We start from the raw sequence: 17,396 nt of genomic DNA, 5'->3' as shown, positions 1-17,396 counted from the left end.
TGCACAAGGTCTTTTAAAGGCCCTGAGCTATCGCAAGACCGTCATTCATTCAAATGAGTTCCACTTCTGATATATTCATTTAGGGAAATTAAATGTCAATTTTTCCCCCAGCCCCAACAAAGTGTCAGAGAGATGATGCAGCCCTCCTGCCAAAAAGTTTGGACACCCCTGGAACAGAATCATTGCTTCAGCCTAGGTTTAAAGGCTGAATATTTTAGGTTTATATTTCAGCAGTCTACTAATGGATATTCAAACAGGATTATGTCCAGGATAGTGTTTCTTGCAGCAGGCTTAGATTTACTGTACTATGGCAGCTGCAAACTATCACAGTATAGGAAGAGATACTATAAAACAAGTGGAGAGACTGCTAAAGTGGTTTGTTTGTAACAATCTTTTAATTATGATTTCCACAAGTGGTAATGATTTCCACAAATGGACATTACCACTATGTTTTTTAAAAAGAATGGTTATGCCTTACTCTAAGCTTATTGGGTTCTCAAAGTGCTTGATTTACTCTCACATAACCAAGGGCAGAAAGCCTTGGTTATTTCATACAATCCTCAGAGATGACTTAGGGCCCAATCCTATCCAACTTTCCAGCACCAGTGCAGCCACAAATGTTTCCTTACTTTGAGGAGGCATCTGTCACTGCTTCCCCACCAAACAATGCAGCATACATCCCATTGGCATGGCTGCACTGGCACTGGAAAATTGGATAGAATTGGGCCTTCAGCTACCTGTAGGAGATGCTGTGACCAACCTCACCTTCAGCCCTCTGTCCTTGTTCTTGGTATTATTCTAGTGTTGGTGCAGGAGGAGGGCACATATTTCTGGAGAGGGTTTGCCCTTGCACCTTCTGGGCAGTACCTACCATGGGGCATCAGGCATAGGCTTGGTACTTGTAGAAGCCTACCTCTCCAAGACTAAACACAACTTTACAAGACAACTTGAAGATCTAACAGTGGAAAGATATGATTAAAAAATATATATTTTAAAAATCAACAATTGCTAAAAAGAGTGAGCATCCCCTAAAGGCTTCTACTGAAATCAAGTAAGCCTCATTCCATTTTGCAAATGCTTGGCAGAAGTCTGTTTTGTTTTGTTTTAAACACCAGGATGTAATCCTTGTTTCCATTTCAAAGTCCCAGACTACAATTTAGTGCACCATTACTTAAGAATAACACCCATGGAAAAAAATGGGTCTACTTCTGATTGAGTTGCAATAGGGTTGCAATTATGTACAGTTGCACTTGTCAGTCATTCCTTGTTGCTTGTCTCTCAAATTGCAACTCCCAATTGCAACTACAAATTGCAAATTGCACTCAAATTGCAACTACAAATCAAATTGCACACTCCCAATTATGTGTTATAAATTGTATAGGTAGAGTCTCTGGCTTAACACACCAGGCACCATAAAGAAGGATTTGATTAATAGTTTGTCTTGCAGTGGTTCCCAACCTTTTTTCACTTGCATACCCCTTGGCAGCCTATTTCTATAAATTGTACCCCTTGTATTAGCTAAATGTTTGTAGTTAATGGGAATATAAACCCTCATCTCCTCCAGATGAAAACCCCTACTTCATGTATTCATCACAGTATTTTCTCTTTTTACTTGTTTGAAGAACTGAAGAACCTTTTCACTGTTTTGTACCAGAAGTGTCCTGAGAAATTCTTGGTGATTGATCACTTTCCATATTATGTTTCAAGTTTTTTTACTGTGCTGGTTTTCAATCACTGATTCATACATGAATTGATTACCAAAAACCAGCTATTGGTGAGGCTTTCACAGCCAACTAACTACAGGTGCAACTTTGTTATACATGAATTTAACTCAGCACGAATGACCACTGCAAATGGGAAGGAATGTGCTGATCTTTGAAGGGGGAAAATGCACCCCTTTAAAATCAGTTTAAAAAACTGTTGTAGAGAGACAGAAAAACAAAACAGTTTCTCACAAAAACCCTTGACTTCCCTCAAATGAGGAGGCTGGTTAGAAGGAGGTTGAAAGGGAAGGCAAAAAGAGTCTAATCTCTCCAGAGTGCATGGAGGCTGCCTAAAACAACAGTGATACAGGCCCAGCAGAAGTGTATACTGCAAAGGAAGAAGGGCTCAGCTAAGTCCAGGAGGGTGCCCGCATGGCTACAGAGCCAAGTCAGAGAGGCGATAAAGGGCAAGGAAACTTCCTTCTGAAAATGGAATCTTGCCTTAATGAGGAGAATAAAAAGGAACATAAACTGCGGCAAAAGAAATGTAAGAAGGTGATATGAGAGGCCAAGAGAGACGATGAGGAACACATGGGCAGCAACATTAAGGGGAATAATAAAAGCTTCTTCAAATACAGTATGTTAAAGCAGGAAACCCACCAGAGAAGTGGTTGGCCCTCTGGATGGTGAGAGAGGGAAAGGGGAGATAAATGGATACTTAGAAATGGCAGAGAAATTAAATGAGTTCTTTGCATCTGTCCTCATGGCAGAAGACCTCAGGCAGATACTGCTGCCTGAACGGCCCTCCTGACAGAGGAATTAAGTCAGATAGAGGTTAAAAGAAAAGATGTTTCAGACCTAATTGATATATAATGACTTATTGATCTTTAATTTATCTGGACTTTCAGAAGGTGTTCAACATGGTCCCTCACCAAAGGCTACTGAAAAAACTCCACAGTTAGGGAATTTGAGGGCAGGTCCTCTCCTGGATTGAGACCTGGTTAAAGACCAGGAAACAGAGAGTGGGTGTCAATGGGCAATTTTCAAAATGGAGAGAGGTGAAAAGCAGTGTGCCCCCAAGGATCTGTCGTGGGACTGGTGCTTTTCAACCTCTTCGCAAATGACCTGGAGACAGGGTTGAGCAGTGAGGTAGCTAAGTTTGCAGACACCAAACTTTTCCAAATGGTGACCAGAAGTGATTGTGAAGAGCTCCAGAAGGATCTCTCCAGATTGGCAGAATGGGCAGCAAAATGGCAGATGCGTTTCAATGTAAGTAAGCGTAAAGTCATGCACATTGGGGCAAAAAATCAAAACTTCACATAGAGGCTAATGGGTTCTGAGCTGTCTGTGACAGAGCAGGAGAGAGATCTTGGGGTGGTGGTGGTGGACAACTCGAAAGTGTTGACCCACTGTGCGGCAGCAGTGAAGAAGGCCAATTCTATGCTTGGGATAATTAGAAAAGGTATTGAGAACAAAACAGCTAATATTTAATGCCATTGTACAAATCGATGGTAAGGCCACACCTGGAGTATCGTGTCCTGTTCTGGTTGCCACATCTCAAAAAGGACATAGTGGAAATGGAAAAGGTGCAAAAGAACGACTAAGATGATTACTGGGCTGGGGCACCTTTCTTATGAGGAAAGGCTACAGTGTTTGGGCCTCTTCAGCCTAGAAAAGACACCTGAGGGGGGACATGACAGACATACAAAATTATGCATGGGAAGGATAAAGTGGATAGAGAGATGCTCTTTACACTCTCACAAAATGCACCAGAACTAGAGGACATCCACTAATGTTGAGTGTTGGGAGGGTTAGGACAGACAAAAGAAAATATTTCTTTACTCAGCGTGTGGTTGGTCTGTGGAACTCCTTGCCACAGGATGTGGTAACAGCATCTGGCCTGGACGCCTTTAAAAGGGGATTGGACAAGTTTCTGGAGGAAAAATCCATTACAGGTTACAAGCCATGATGTGTATGTGCAACCTCCTGATTTTAGAAATGGGTTATGTCAGATGCAGGGGAGGGCACCAGGATGAGGTCTCTTGTTATCTGGTGTGCTCCCTGGGGCATTTGGTGGGCTGCTGTGAGATAGGGGAAGCTGGACTAGATGGGCCTATGGCCTGATCCAGTGGGGCTGTTCTTATGACAGTCATGCAAGTGATTACAGGTATAACCTAATTATCCACAAATTTTTCTATCTCAACATGATGAAAGTACCCTTTAAATTAAAGGAAAACAGTCCTTTAACAATAGCCTCATTAATGCAATAGAGGTCAGCTAGCTGACAATCCATCAATCATTATCTTTCCAGGCACAAGGCAAACCCCTTCCTTCCCTCTGAGCACATGAAGCTAAATGGCAGTGATTATCACCCATTCTTTCCCCCTCACTGGCTCCTCCTGAAGGGAGAGATTGCTGCCTCCTGAAGCCTAAGTGCCTGGAGAGAGACTGATTGCCTCTGTGTGCATTACAAAAGGTCAGCAGGTGTTCTTAAATCACCAGAGCAAAGGGACTTTGTTCTTTATTTGCTTTGTTTTTTGCCATTCATGTGAGTTCTCAGAATGGAACCCTTGCGAATAATGAGACTCAACCTGTACTTCCCTTCCTGCCTTGCTGGCCCTGTAAGGCATTCTGGAGCACTGCCTTTTTCTGCCATTATTCAATTCTTTTTCAAGTACCCATAAAGGTCCTCTCAGGTGCCCCTGTGGATACAAGTACCCCAGGTTAGGAAACACTATTCTACTGGTATATTGTTTACAGTGCACTTACTCTGACAGTGTTTACAAAAAGATTGTGAAGACCAGAATTTAAAAAATTAATGAATAAAAATGTATCTTTTACTATATTTAATAAATTAGAGACTCAGTTCTTAGGTAACAATTACTGTTAGGTTATTTTTCAGGATCTGACCTCAGGTGAAATCAGACAAAACTAGTTAGACACCTCCCCCTGGTTTAACTACATCAGACACCCCCCCCCTCCAAGTTTAACCCTGACTTATTTGAGGGTCACAGAACATTCCATTATTTTTGGCTCAAAACATGCCCGCCACTTACCTTATAGGCAAGTATCTATGGTGGCATTCATTAAACAAGCCTTTGTCCTGGGATCTAACCAAAAACAAATACAGCCCCTGTCCTGCAATATGCACAATACAGACTCCACTGTTTTGTCTTTTATTTATGTCGTTCATGTTGCTGGAACAGTGAGGAGTTATAGGAAAGGAACCCCACCCACCCCAATCAAGAAATGCATAGAGTCCCAAATACTGAGTCACTGTAAACAAATTCATCACAGAAATCACATAAATAAATAAATGAGGGAAAGGAAAGGAGAAGAGACCACTTGGAATACAGCCAAAGACTGCAACAAGGGATTGGTGGAGCAAGTTGAAACACTACAGTGAGCTGGGAAGAAACTATACATCAAGTTACAAGGTGGGACTACTTCTGTCCCACAGGAAATCAAAGCAGGCTGGCGGTGGCAGCATATCCCTGAAGAGATTTGCCTTCAGCGAAGTTCAGCTGCAGACGGCCTTGACGCTGCAGCACACACAGGATCTACACCTCCATCCAGCAGAAGAGCTAAACCTCCCCTCTTAATTTCACCATGTGCCCTGGATCTTTTGGGCTGGGAAAGCCAGAAAAGAATTGAAGAGCAGAAAAGGAGGTGGTGACCAGAGAACGTTAGCAGAGAAGCAGCTACTAGTGAGAGGGAGATGAAGGAGGGATGGAGACTGAACAGGATTTAATGCATTGTGCTGGGCTGGTGAAGATGTAATGATAGCTGGAATGGACAGAATAAGCAGGGTCCTGGGTCAGGGAGTACACAAGGTGGCCTCTATTCCGTTTGGGGCACAGAGATGGTAGGCCCCTTGGGGTCATCAAAACGGTCCATAGTCTTGAGGCTCATGACCATGTGGAGGCCATAGGTGAAAATGGCAACGAGAAGCAGGGAGGTCAGCAACCCCATCCAGATTCCAGGAGAGAAGAAGCCGGCACAGTCACTGGCATAGGAGAACTTATTGCCCGTCACATTGAAGCCCTGGATCTGAAAGAATTAGGGTACAAATCTTAGTGAAAGAGTCCTGCTTCTGCCTTTCTAACCCCTCGTGAACCCAGCACATGATCACAACTTAGGATACAGCCTCTTTATGGTGCCAACAAGGTGGCAGGGGAAGGATTCATTTGGTTCATCTTCCTAAGAGTTTAATCACATCCTTAGAAAAAACAAATGCCACTACCCCTCCCCCATGCTAGAAAACTCATAAAAGAGGGAGCTGCCCCCACAAACAAACAGATAACTGGGAGAGTATGGATCAGTTGTCTTACCCCTGGGGCCTACCCACTGTTCTGACCTCCGTAAATTGTGCTCTTTCACCCCAACATACCTGAAAATTTGTGAGCAACACTTTCCACTTGCTGGCAAAACTGTTCCTAGGTACCAAGATGGCCCCCGAGGCTGGCTGATTGCTGACATGGGCACAGCTGACAGAATAGATGCTGGGTGCTGTGAGCTGAGTGGCATTGTAGATAGCTATATCTTGGGAGCTCTTACCCCTGACCAGCTCCACAGTGTTGAGAGTAAACCAGTACCGAGCAGAAACTGGATACCTGCGGTTTTTCATTCTGAACCTGAAGGGGAAAGAAGGGGCACAGTAAAGCTGAAGGGTAGCAGCTAGTAGGATTACCAGCCACAGCTCTATACACTCCTATTAGGCTCCCAGCTACCCCATCTCAACTCATGGGCTGATATTTTGAAAACTTAGCCCAAAATAATTTTTTTTAAATGACATAGCTCTTCCCCCCCAAAAAACAAGAGTATATCTCCTGTTAAAAAAAGGCTTCTAAACACCTATAAACATTTCCCCAAATTCTACTCTACAAAAGTGTACAGAACCTTGTCTGCCATTTCATCTTGAGGCTGACAATCTAGGCTGCAGTACACAAACGGAGCCATAGCACCCTTCTTTCCAAGATGGAAACATTGCTCAGCCCCCTACCAGCTGTTTTCAAACTCTCTTGAAGAGTTTGAGCAGCTCTAAGTTCTTGTGGGGGCAGGGGGAGGCAGTGGGGGCGGGGGGAAGGCAGCGGCATGATTCCCAGGATCACGCCGCTCAGGGGGGGCTGCAGGGGCTTGGGTGCACTTACCCAAGCCTCCTGCAGCCTCCCGGGGGTGCGGGGAGCCCTGCACTACCTTCTGCAGGGCTCCCCGCAGCTTCAGCAGTGAAAGTGGAGTGATCGCGCTCCACTTCTGCTTTAGTGGAGGCAGGGCGTGATTGCTCCACTTCTGTTTTCAAAGCTGTGGGGAGCCCTGCAGAAGGTTATGCCAGGCTCCCTGCACCCCCAGGAGGCTGCAGGAGGCTCAGGTAAGTGGACCCAAGCCCCTGCAGCCCCCCCAAGCAGCACGATCCTGGGGATTGTGTAACTGCCTCCTCCCTGCCTCCTGGTTGCCCCCGCCCCTTAAGGGGCAGAGGCCAGAGGCCACAGGCTGGGGCGTCACGAGACCTCAGTCGGAAAAGCCCTGGCCCCCTACAGTAACCCAAAGGAACTAATGGAAAGTTTCATGATATACTAGACTTCAAGAGGTATGTTGTGCTCTCTTGTTAAGATGAGAAAGGTCAGTCTGAAAAATGAAGTGGGGAAAATTCTAGACTTGGATATTTCTCTCTTCAGATTCAAAAGGAGAGGTAGAAGATTAGTTTTGTTAGAATAAGAACAGAATTTGACAGGTTTTATCCATCATACTTACCTGATTGTCAAGGATTCACCATCTACATTGTCATATGTCAGTGCCAACCTGAGACACCAGAGAAAAATCAAGATAATGTTAAAGGCCATTAGTCCACCTATATGCACCAAGAGGGCTGTATTTTCTTTCCCACCCCCACTTTTCTAAAGCCTTGCCTAATCCCAGTCATTGACTAGAATTGCAAGAATCCAATTTCATTACACAAGTGTAGAATTAAATGCAGGTGTCTACCTCCCCCCCCCCACCAGATTTATAGATCTGGTTACCCATGGTTCCTTGCAGGCCCCCCCCCCCGCACCCATTACTTTTGTTTATGTTGTTTATAGTCAAGCAAAGGAATTGTGTACTTGCTTTAACCAGATGTGTACTTGCTATAAGCAGAAAGCTTATGGCAAGACAAGCAGGCAGGCAGCCTGCAGCTAAAGGGAATAACTCAGTGAATGTTATCAGGAAGCAGGAATCACATTTATCAAGTCATCCGCTCTAGCTGCTGGCTACCTGCTTGCTTGTCTTGCTATAGGCTTACTGCTTACAGCATCTGCTTAAGTACATGATTCCTTCATAAACATAAATGAAAGTGGGGGCGCAGGGGGTCATGGAGATTGGGTTCTCCCATATCCATGGCTTCCTGTATCTGTGGTGGGGCCAGGAATGCATGCCCCATGGATACAACTGTATTTTGTGGCAGAGTGAGCAGGCATGTGCATGCACAGAGTCAGTATCTCAAGAATCTAAGCTCTCAAGTTGTGCTGCAGTCTCTTTCTTAAACCAAAGTTTCTAGTTCATAAGACTGGAAAATATGCAGACATGCTTGGGTGAAGTCCCTGAAACCAGACGCAATGCTGAACATGATTCTAGTGGTCAGGATAAGCAAGCATTTAGTGCTCTGCCATCATAGCTGTCAGAGTCAGAATTGCTGGCTAGTTTGCAGTTTATTTGTTCAGATCAGATTTGTGCCAGCCATGCACACCTGAAACTTAGACCTCAGCAATCTTGTTTACCAACGTTGACTACCCCATTCCTCTTCCAACACACACACACACACACTTTCCCCAACAGTCCCAGCTCTTGTCTACCCCTACAGACAACCTTATACTCACAAACCCAATTTCAAATCCCATGCTACTAACTCACTCAGAATCAGTGAAATTTGTCTGGCCATTCACAGTCACATTGCGACCAGACCCAAATGTGCTGTTAGTAAGGTCATGCCACGTTGTGTCAAAAGCCACTGACAAGTTGCTGGCCCAGAAGAGTATATCTGGGGACTCAGGAGGATAGCCAATCGGTGAAGCTGCAGTCTCTGCCTGGAGCAGCTGCCGACCTAGTCTCTCAGGGGCTCCATCAGACACATCCCGGGCAACCTGGAGAGGAACACAGGTGGGCTTAGGAAGGCTTAATTGGAATGGCCATCAGTAGCCATGACAGTGGCCACAAGGAGCAGTGGTTTTGTCCAAAACAGTCTCCCAAGGGAGGCCAGAGTTTGGGTGTATGTTTTTTAATCTTCAGAATAATATTGCTGGACGTGCAGTCAGATTTTGGGCTGTTTCAGCAATGTTGTAGTGTACTGTATTTCAATTATTTTTATATTGATATCGTAAGTTGCTTTAGGGTCTCGTTTTGGGATAAAAAGTACAAGTGAAATGAAAATCAGCCATGTATAATCTCAGGAATTGGGAAAAAACAATGCTGAGTGCAGGAACCCACCCAAGGTAGGTTTGGAATCAAAAAGGGTCACATACCCGTGAGGGCCGCAGAGCAGTCAGTATGGCTATGTAGGGGATATCCTCAGATTGAAGGGCACTCAAAACTTGTCCCAGGATTTCATCTACATGGAGCAATAATCGGAGAAGAGGAAAGACAACCTCCAATCTAGAGGCCACAATTCATAACAGCACAAACCCAGCACACCCACCCATCTTCTGGTCTTGTTTTTCCCCATCCCTTTGCACACCTTCCTCAAAAAACCTTGCAAGGCTCCCCTTTAAAATTCATACAGAATTGCTGACCCCCTTATTCAAGAACGAATACTTGACTGCTACTGCTCTGTGCATTTCTGAATGAATCAATTCAGATACAGATTCATTCAGTATTACAAACTGTGTATTTCTGAATGAATCAGGTCATAAGGTAACAAGCACCTAGCCAGAAAGCTAAGTACAAGGCCAATCCTGGCAGCCAAACACAAGCCCAAGCTTGATCTTTCCAACATGCCAAGTGGTAGCCTCTCTCAATGAATGGCAATTCAGCCTAGCCTTCCCACCGTAAATGCTTTCAGAGACTGTTCTGCCTCACTGAGCTGTGGTATCTTGGATATTGCTCACCATTGCTAGTTAAAACTTCTTTTGGAGCCATGAGACTGGAGCTGGGGCAGGAAGAGAAGAAAGGGTGTAACATTAGAAAAGCAACTAGACTGTACCACAATATCAGTGCCTTCCTAAATAGGCACATAGGTTTTGATAACTAGCTCAGTGGCACCCAAGATTATATAATAGGCAATTCCTTGGAACAAAAGGGGATCCATACCCCTAGTACAGAACAACACCTAAGACTGTATACCAGGAATTAGGGATTGTTTGAAATGCTAGTATAATATGCTTGAGAATATGCAGATTTGTGGCAGCAGATCACAATATCCATATATTGTGGAAGGAGGGAGACAAAGACCCGACAAAACATGAGGTCAGCATGTGGGACAGCAGCAGCACACACTGAAGACAGTCTCGCACTGTAAATTCAGCACACACGGAGGCTGAAGAGAGGCTGCTCTGGTCCTCAGCAATACAGGCAAAGGAACTGAAGGACTCACTACATACCCAGCAGTATATGGCAGTTGCACCAACAGTAGGGCAGGCAGGCTGGCATTGAGCCGCAGCTCCTGCAGGGTGTTCTGATCCACGTGAAGAGGTGCAATGCCCAACTTGGCCTTCAAAAAGGCAGGAACAGCACTGGCTGCAAACCAGTCCACAGAAGGAAGAACCAAAGAAGAAGGAGCGGCCGCCAATGCATTCTGCAGGAAGACAGGGAGAGAACCAGAGCTATAGGGGGTTTCCTAACACACAACAAGCTACAGGCACCTCAGCCTCCATCATGAACCCAAGTTTCCCAAATGCTCATTTTTTCATTCTACTGACTTTCAACATATCTTTTCCCTGAAACTCTGGCACCATGGGTCTCCTCGAACTTGTGCCACCTCAGGAGGTGGTACAAGTTCGAGGAGAGCGGAGCAACTTGCAGCAGCTCTGCGCTACTTGGGAACGGGGGTTGGGATCTGGCATAACAGCTGGATCCCAGCCCTGCCTCCCGCTACCCACACGTCCCCAGGGCTACCCTTGGCCCATCCCCCCCTCACCCCTGAATGCCTCCCTCCCATCCTCCCCAGACCCCTGCATTGGCCGAGCTCAGCCAATGCAACTTACCTGGGGGAAGCTGCCGTGGAGGCTGGATGCAGCCTCCGTGCTCTAGCGCGCCTCCGTGCACTGGCGCAGCTTCCTCCCAAGGGGATGCAAACGTGCTTTATGGCATGTCTGCAACCCTTCTAACGTGAAGTTAGGATTGCACCCTGTATCTCCAAACACACTCCACCCCTTTGCTGGCCCACATGTCCAGAGCTCACTCAAAGATGCACACCGTTCTAAGCAACAACATTTCCTCAATCACATAACTAGTGTGACAACACGTCAAACAGCAAGGCTGGGCAGCGTTCTCATGAATATCTCCTTCAAGGACAGCAAAAATCACTAAGTGGCTCCAAAACACAGCCAGATGTAGCTCAGAAATATGCCTGCATTATTCAGCAAGCTGCAGTCCTGCTAAACATAAAAACAATATCTTGCCTGCACCTGATCTAGAATGAATTATCCTGTGTTCCTGAAACACTGTGCAAGTCATGATGTGTTGCAGTAAAAGAAAAAAAAAATTAATATTTATTTTGTTGCTTCTCCTATGATCAAGCAAATGCTACCTGGTTTCAAGTGGCTGCTTCTTCCAGCCACAGCAACAACAAGCATGAAAAGTGAGAAGAGGAAAGAGAGAACACTGGTACTTCACAGGAAAGAATCAGACACAAGGACTTGGTGCTGCCACCACTGTTTTTCCGCCACAGATGTACTTGCAATGGCAAGATATCAACAGTCCCTGGATCAACAATATTGTGCCTTGGAAAGGAAAAAGTGTTCCTCTTAGCTGAGTAGCAACACGCTCAGTTCATGTCTTCAATGACACATGTATTCATGTATTTTCAAGGGCACAGTTGCACGCAAATTTGGATAAACTCATTACTACATAGAACTTCTAAAACAGGCATTAGCAGGTAACTTATATGATTCTTGCAGCATTTAAGCATTTCACCCTACACAAATATCTATCTGAAGCACCTTGAGCTAGGTCAGTGCAAGAGTATTTCTTTCTATCTAAATATATGTTCTCTTTCCCAAAATAAGTTGCATTTGTTTGAGATTGTTTTCTCAAGAGTCCCTGCAAAATTCTGGTTGATTTAGAAGCATGGCCAGAAAAGCCATGCTACTTGGACCTTTCTTTCTAGTTGTAAGTAAAATAGGCTTACAAATAGCCACTCACCAGGGGCCAGTGAGAACTGTCCCCAGGTGGTCAGCCAGAGAAGCTTTACAGAAGCTTTACTTAATTTATGCCACAAGCTACTAACTAAACAATGGTGTGTATGAACAGGTGAGATGGTAAAAACGAAGTGTGGGCTAGAAACATGTGAATTTATTCGCAAGGCTCAAATCAAGGATTTGTGGAGTGGCAGCCATTACAAATCTGTTGCCACTGTAAAAGTCGGTCAATTTACTCTTCTCTTGAAGCAACAGAAGTGAACTGAGTGGAATGGGCTGCGTGTGTTCAGTTGTATCCAGCACTTTTGATAGTGAACCTCACACATAGTAATTGGAAGCTGCTATAGAATTGCCTTGATCCAAGTTGTTCTGAACCACAGATTTTTAGCCATCCAATCTTCCTCTACAGTGACACACAAGAGAAGTTTCTACCAAACTGTTTTAGACTAGGGAACGTCCAGCTCTTGTACTCTGCACAGGCTCTGCTCTCCCCATGCTCCCCAGTTCCTGTCTCTTTATAACCCTTTGCCATAAAGTTTAACCCATTTCTGACCAGCCCACAGGTGTACACAGGTAATCCCTGTTGTGTATATGCAACACTGGGCAGAAATGGCTTAAGGTCCACAGATTTTCTAACACCATGCTATCATTTCCAGCCAATGACACACATCTGAACAAACAGTTACAAATTCAGAGAGCAATTCCTCCCCAGACATTTTCAATTGTGCAATCTAATGAAATTAGGAAGCAAGAGCTAGTATGGCCCATAGAGGGCAACCTGGGCTCGAGGTCCACCCCTGCCACAGACTCACTGTATGATCTTAAATAAGTTATTATTACAGCTTCCCTAAACTAATATGGCAGTTTATTCCAAAATGGTTTGCCATGACAAATTAGAAACTGAAAGATGCTTTGCAAAATAAAAATTCATCATTAGCTTTTTTACACTTGCTTGGATGCTTTCCAATAAATTGCCTTTCCCACTGAAGGAAGCAGTCAAAATTAAAGCTTATTCTTCCAATTGCAGAATTCCATACAGCTAGTCTACAATTTGCCTGATTTTCCTTGTTATTCAGAACACACAAACCAGTGACCCTAACTCAGGAGATAAACATGTAGACAGATATAATAACCAAGGTAGCTTGGGGAGGTAGTTTTTTTTTTTACCTCCTCCAGCATTACAGCTCTATCATGAGCCATTTTTCCTTACTTTGAGTGCTTGTTGTTCATTCACTTTATTGTGCAAACAAGCTAGGGCTTACACAGCAGATCTTGCAAGGAAAAGGAACAGAAAGGATTTGAACTCACTAATACAGCAATTTACAACCTTTTTCATCTCATGGCACAATGACAAGGCCACTAAAATTGTCAAGGCACACCATCAGGTTTCTTACAATTGATAAGGCACACCATGCTGCCGGTGGGGGACTCGCATCCCCACTGGCCCTACTAATAAATGACCTTCCCCCAAATTCCAGTGGCACACCTGTGGACAACTCGTGGCACACCAGTGTGCCACAGCACAGTGGTTGAAAATGGCTGCACTAATACATTCCCTCCTTTTATTGGTCCTCTTGACAATTCACTGGGTTATGGCAGTCCATTAGAAAGTTTGACATATACATAGGGAAGGGGAACTCAGCAACTCAATGCAACGAACAGCTCACCATTCATTGCTCACTCACCTCTAGGTTGGGGAAGGCACTGTCTGGCTTGTTACCAAAAACTCCTCCATAGGCTGTGAAATCTTCAACGCTGAGCTGAGAGAGAAGACAATTCCTTTAAAACTTTTAAAAATATGACTTCTAACATTTCACAGATATAACTTTAGGTCCCAGAAGTTACGGACAAAGTGCTACTGTAGCGCTTTTTTGCAGGCACTGTCTATTGGTACTTTTGTGCAGATACGAAAGCACTAGGCCAGCAAGACCAGCCTACATACCATAGATACTTGAATATAAGTGCACCTAAGAGATAAGTCAACGGCAGCTTTTGAGCAAAAATCATGGAATTTTCTATGATGCTCGGATAAGTCGGGGGGGGGGAGATAAAGGGGATGTGTGAAATTCTTTGAAAATGACTTACCAGGAATTGTGGTAAATCTGAGCCAGAAGCAAGAAGTCAAAAAAGGAGCTATTTTACCTTCTCTAAACAGGGAGAAGAAGGTGATTCTGGGAGTTGTAGTCTTTATGAGGGCTGCTGCTATGGAAGTGCACTATATACTGTATTCCTCACATAGCCTACAATTCCCAGAAGTGCCTTCATTTCTCTTCCTGTTTGGAGAAGAAGTTAAAATGGCTATCGTTTTTTGTTTGCTTTCTGTTGCTGCCTCTGAACAATTACTGGTAAGTAAAATTGCTCCTTTTTCCCCACTCCCCCCCCCATGCCCTGCTTCTCAGCCCAGCCCCAGCCCCAGACCCACCACACCAAGCAGCTGCTTCTAGAAGCTTCATTCACCGTACTGACCCATGTATAAGTCAACCCGTGTTTTCAGGGCCAATTTTAAGGCATAATTTTTGACTTATACACAAGTATATCTGGTACCTACATACATTCCAATTTCTGGACAAAGCGCCAGAACAGAATCCGTGCATATCTTAGAGACTTAGTGCATATTTACTTTTCTGTATTCTTGGTCACTCTTGAAGCATTTTAACACAATGGATATAAAACAAACTAGGTGTGGGGGAGGGAGAAAACCAACTCTCTGATTTTTGACAGCAAGCATTTTGCTAGCTCCATTCCTTCAGAGTGGAGGCAGGCTAACTGTCATTTCATTATAGCCTTTTGCAGGCATTACATACATGGGCAAATAAACATACAGGGAGAGGAAAGGAAACCTGGCCATCCCCCCACCCCATGTTTAGCATTTGTCTGCACTGCAAAAAGCTCCAAGTTGGCAACTGTAGGAAGAAACTGTCTCAAGTGTTCAGCATTTGTCACTGCAGGCAAACACTGAATGTGCAAGGGAGGGGACCATCTGCAAGCACATCAGCAGGTTCTTGTTGGCACACTGTCCCCCCCTCCCCAAAATGCATTTGTTGCTCATGCAAGCTGTGTCTGCTGAGGGCTCATATTTTCCATCTTATTAACAGAACCAAAAGAACATGATTCCCCATCAGGATAGAGACTAGCAAAAGGGAACACCAGATAAGAGAGAGAATGAGGAAGTGATAATGGAAAGTCATGAGGCCTCCAAGTCAAGTGACCTGGGTGAAGAATCATCTTTTTTTTTTTTATTGACTGCCATATGGATTCTGAAATGCTGCTTCCAGGAAAAAGGAGAATTTGCAAGCAACAATGAATCTCAAAAGGGATGGAAGCAGTTGAAGTGAAGCCGTTGTTGGGCAGTGAAGCCAGTAGGGAATTATGTAGTTTAAAGAAAAGCTACCAGAAGATTATTCTGCCCTGAGAAAGGGGCATCAGAAGTCCTCATCTTCTGGACAAGATAGCTGGCATAGAGGTTACGCCCAGAGTGAAAAAAACGAATAATAATCATGACCGCCAATCAAGATACCCTAGAATAGTGTTTCTCAAACTGTGGGTTGGGACCCACTAGGCAGGTCGTGAGCCAATTTCAGATGGGTTCCCATTCATTTAGGATTGTTAAAAATTTTCCTGTTTGATGATGTCACTTCTGGTCATGACATCACTTCTGGTGGGTCCTGACATTCTAAAAAATTCTAAAAAGTGGGCCCTGGTGCTAAATGTGCGAGAAGCACTGCCCTAGAAGTAACAGTTCTGTAAAGAGCCATGTCCAGAAAAATTCTAGTACCCTTACAAGACAACCGTCTATCAGACTCTTTCAGGGGAAGCTGTTAAACTGGTTTGTTTTTGTAGTGCAGATAAGCCCTTAGCAAGGAATTTTTCCATGGACCAGAAACAGATACTCACTTTCTCCTGAAGTAACAGCAACACATTATGAGGTCCATTGTTTAATGCAGTGTCCAGTAAAGCAGCAAGCTGAGTTTCTGTCACCACATGCCCTTCGTGTGGGGCTGCCAAGGGGGGCCATAAAGAGCTGTGTGCACAAAAAGAGTAAATGGGGGGGGGTGGCGGCAGAAAAGGATAAGATGAAAAGCTACCACTTAGATCCCTTTTCTTTGTATATATGCTTTTTCCCTACCCTTAGTATCTCAGCAGATTAAGAATATCCTCTTGCATTTCATGAGAGTAAGGAAGCTCATTTTGCTCATTATAAAGGCCTCTGAGAAACTGCAATATGCAGCTACCTCCATCTGAAGGCCAGCTTGGCATCCAGAGGACTGTACATGCTGCACAAAGCCTGGGTTCAGACACCAGCTCAGCCATGTGCTCATTGGGGAAGTCAAGGAAGATACTCTAGCTTTAGCAACCCAGTCCCAGACTATGAAACCAGAACAAGCTAGGCTATTACAAGGAAGATGAAAGTAATGCAATAATGCACTACAAGATCTTGCCTCCAGAACCAGAATTCTATTTCCACGAATGCGGGGGGGGGGGGAGTGGAAGAACCAAGTGCCCCCAAGACTCGGTTGGATCAAGAACACCTCGAAGACATCCAAGTGCAAGGTCGCCCCTCTATAAGGGGCACAGCTGCCAAGCTCCTCCTGTATCTCTCCATCCTGTAAGGCTGGTTCTGTGACACTGGAAGCTCTTGTGCCAGGCATGCAAAGCCAAGAAGGAACGCTCTGCCTTGACCCAGAGCTACCAAGCCCACCCGGTGGCGTAGCTGGAGGGGGGCGGTGCACTCAGCCAGGCAGGGAGGCGGCCGAGCCTTCGGAGCGGGGGCAAAACGGAGTCATGCTTGAAGCACAGAGCCGTAACGTCTGAAGAGCGCGACGAGGAGCGTTCAGGGGCCAAGGATCCGTGTTCCGCGATCACAAGCTCGGGTCACCTCTACACGCCGCAGCCTACGAACCTGCCACAGATCAAGCCCCGTCGGGCGGCCCGAGCCCCACGTACCTGCGACTGGACCACGCCAGCAGGGGCACCTGTCCCGCCCGGGCAAGCGCCAGGCCGAGGGACAGCAGCAGCAGGCGAACAGCCTCCTCCAACGCCATCTTCCTTCCTGCTTCCTCAGCGGCCGTCCTCCTCCCTCGAGCCTGTCCCGCCGCAGCCAATCAAAGCGCGGGGGAAGTCCGGGGCCCGGAGAGCGGCCAGTGAGCGCGCGGGGCAGGCCTGCGCGAGCCACTAACCCGCCTGCGGGGCGCTCGTCCCACCTGCCCCTTGATCAGCTGCTCCTCCCGGGGCTGAAGCTTCCGCCGTGCGGTCCTGCGCCTTTCCCTGGGGAGGTCTCGCAGGCGCAGTCGGGGCCATCGCCAACCCAGAGCTCTGCCCTCCTTTTCGTTTCAAGCAGCCCTTTTCAACCACTGTGCCGTGGCACACC

At 45.6% G+C, this 17,396-nt stretch overlaps 1 protein-coding gene across 2 annotated transcripts; it reads right to left on the bottom strand.

The window, feature by feature from the left end:
• Positions 1-4,865: 4,865 nt before the first annotated feature.
• Positions 4,866-17,109, bottom strand: ATP6AP1 (ATPase H+ transporting accessory protein 1). 2 transcript variants are annotated; one of them, XM_066617893.1, is made up of 10 exons: positions 16,973-17,109; positions 15,923-16,049; positions 13,714-13,788; positions 10,271-10,464; positions 9,779-9,819; positions 9,197-9,282; positions 8,589-8,818; positions 7,455-7,502; positions 6,094-6,337; positions 4,866-5,753 (listed from the first exon to the last, which is right to left on the bottom strand). In XM_066617893.1, the coding sequence occupies exons 1-10, from the start codon at positions 17,068-17,070 to the stop codon at positions 5,544-5,546; spliced, it is 1,353 nt and encodes a 450-aa protein (XP_066473990.1). In that variant the 5' UTR covers positions 17,071-17,109; the 3' UTR covers positions 4,866-5,543. The 2 variants fall into 2 exon arrangements, with proteins under 2 accessions (XP_066473990.1, XP_066473991.1); XM_066617894.1 differs by having other exon boundaries at positions 8,691-8,818.
• Between the last annotated feature and the right edge of the window lie 287 nt (positions 17,110-17,396).

The sequence above is a fragment of the Tiliqua scincoides genome, chromosome 2, assembly GCF_035046505.1.
Source record: "Tiliqua scincoides isolate rTilSci1 chromosome 2, rTilSci1.hap2, whole genome shotgun sequence".
In the NCBI taxonomy this organism is placed as follows: domain Eukaryota; kingdom Metazoa; phylum Chordata; class Lepidosauria; order Squamata; family Scincidae; genus Tiliqua; species Tiliqua scincoides.
The sequence above is the reverse complement of the archived record's forward strand: the minus strand, read 5'-3'. Positions and strand labels throughout refer to the sequence as shown.

Excerpts from the sequence above, each read along its gene's own strand:
- ATP6AP1 (XM_066617893.1), bottom strand. The coding sequence starts at position 17,070 with ATGGCGTTGGAGGAGGCTGTTCGCCTGCTGCTGCTGTCCCTCGGCCTG. Across the intron at positions 10,465-13,713 it reads GTGCCTTCCCCAACCTAGAG|AATGCATTGGCGGCCGCTCC; the intron begins GTGAGTGAGCAA and ends GTCTTCCTGCAG. Across the intron at positions 9,820-10,270 it reads CAACTGCCATATACTGCTGG|CTCCAGTCTCATGGCTCCAA; the intron begins GTATGTAGTGAG and ends TTCCTGCCCCAG.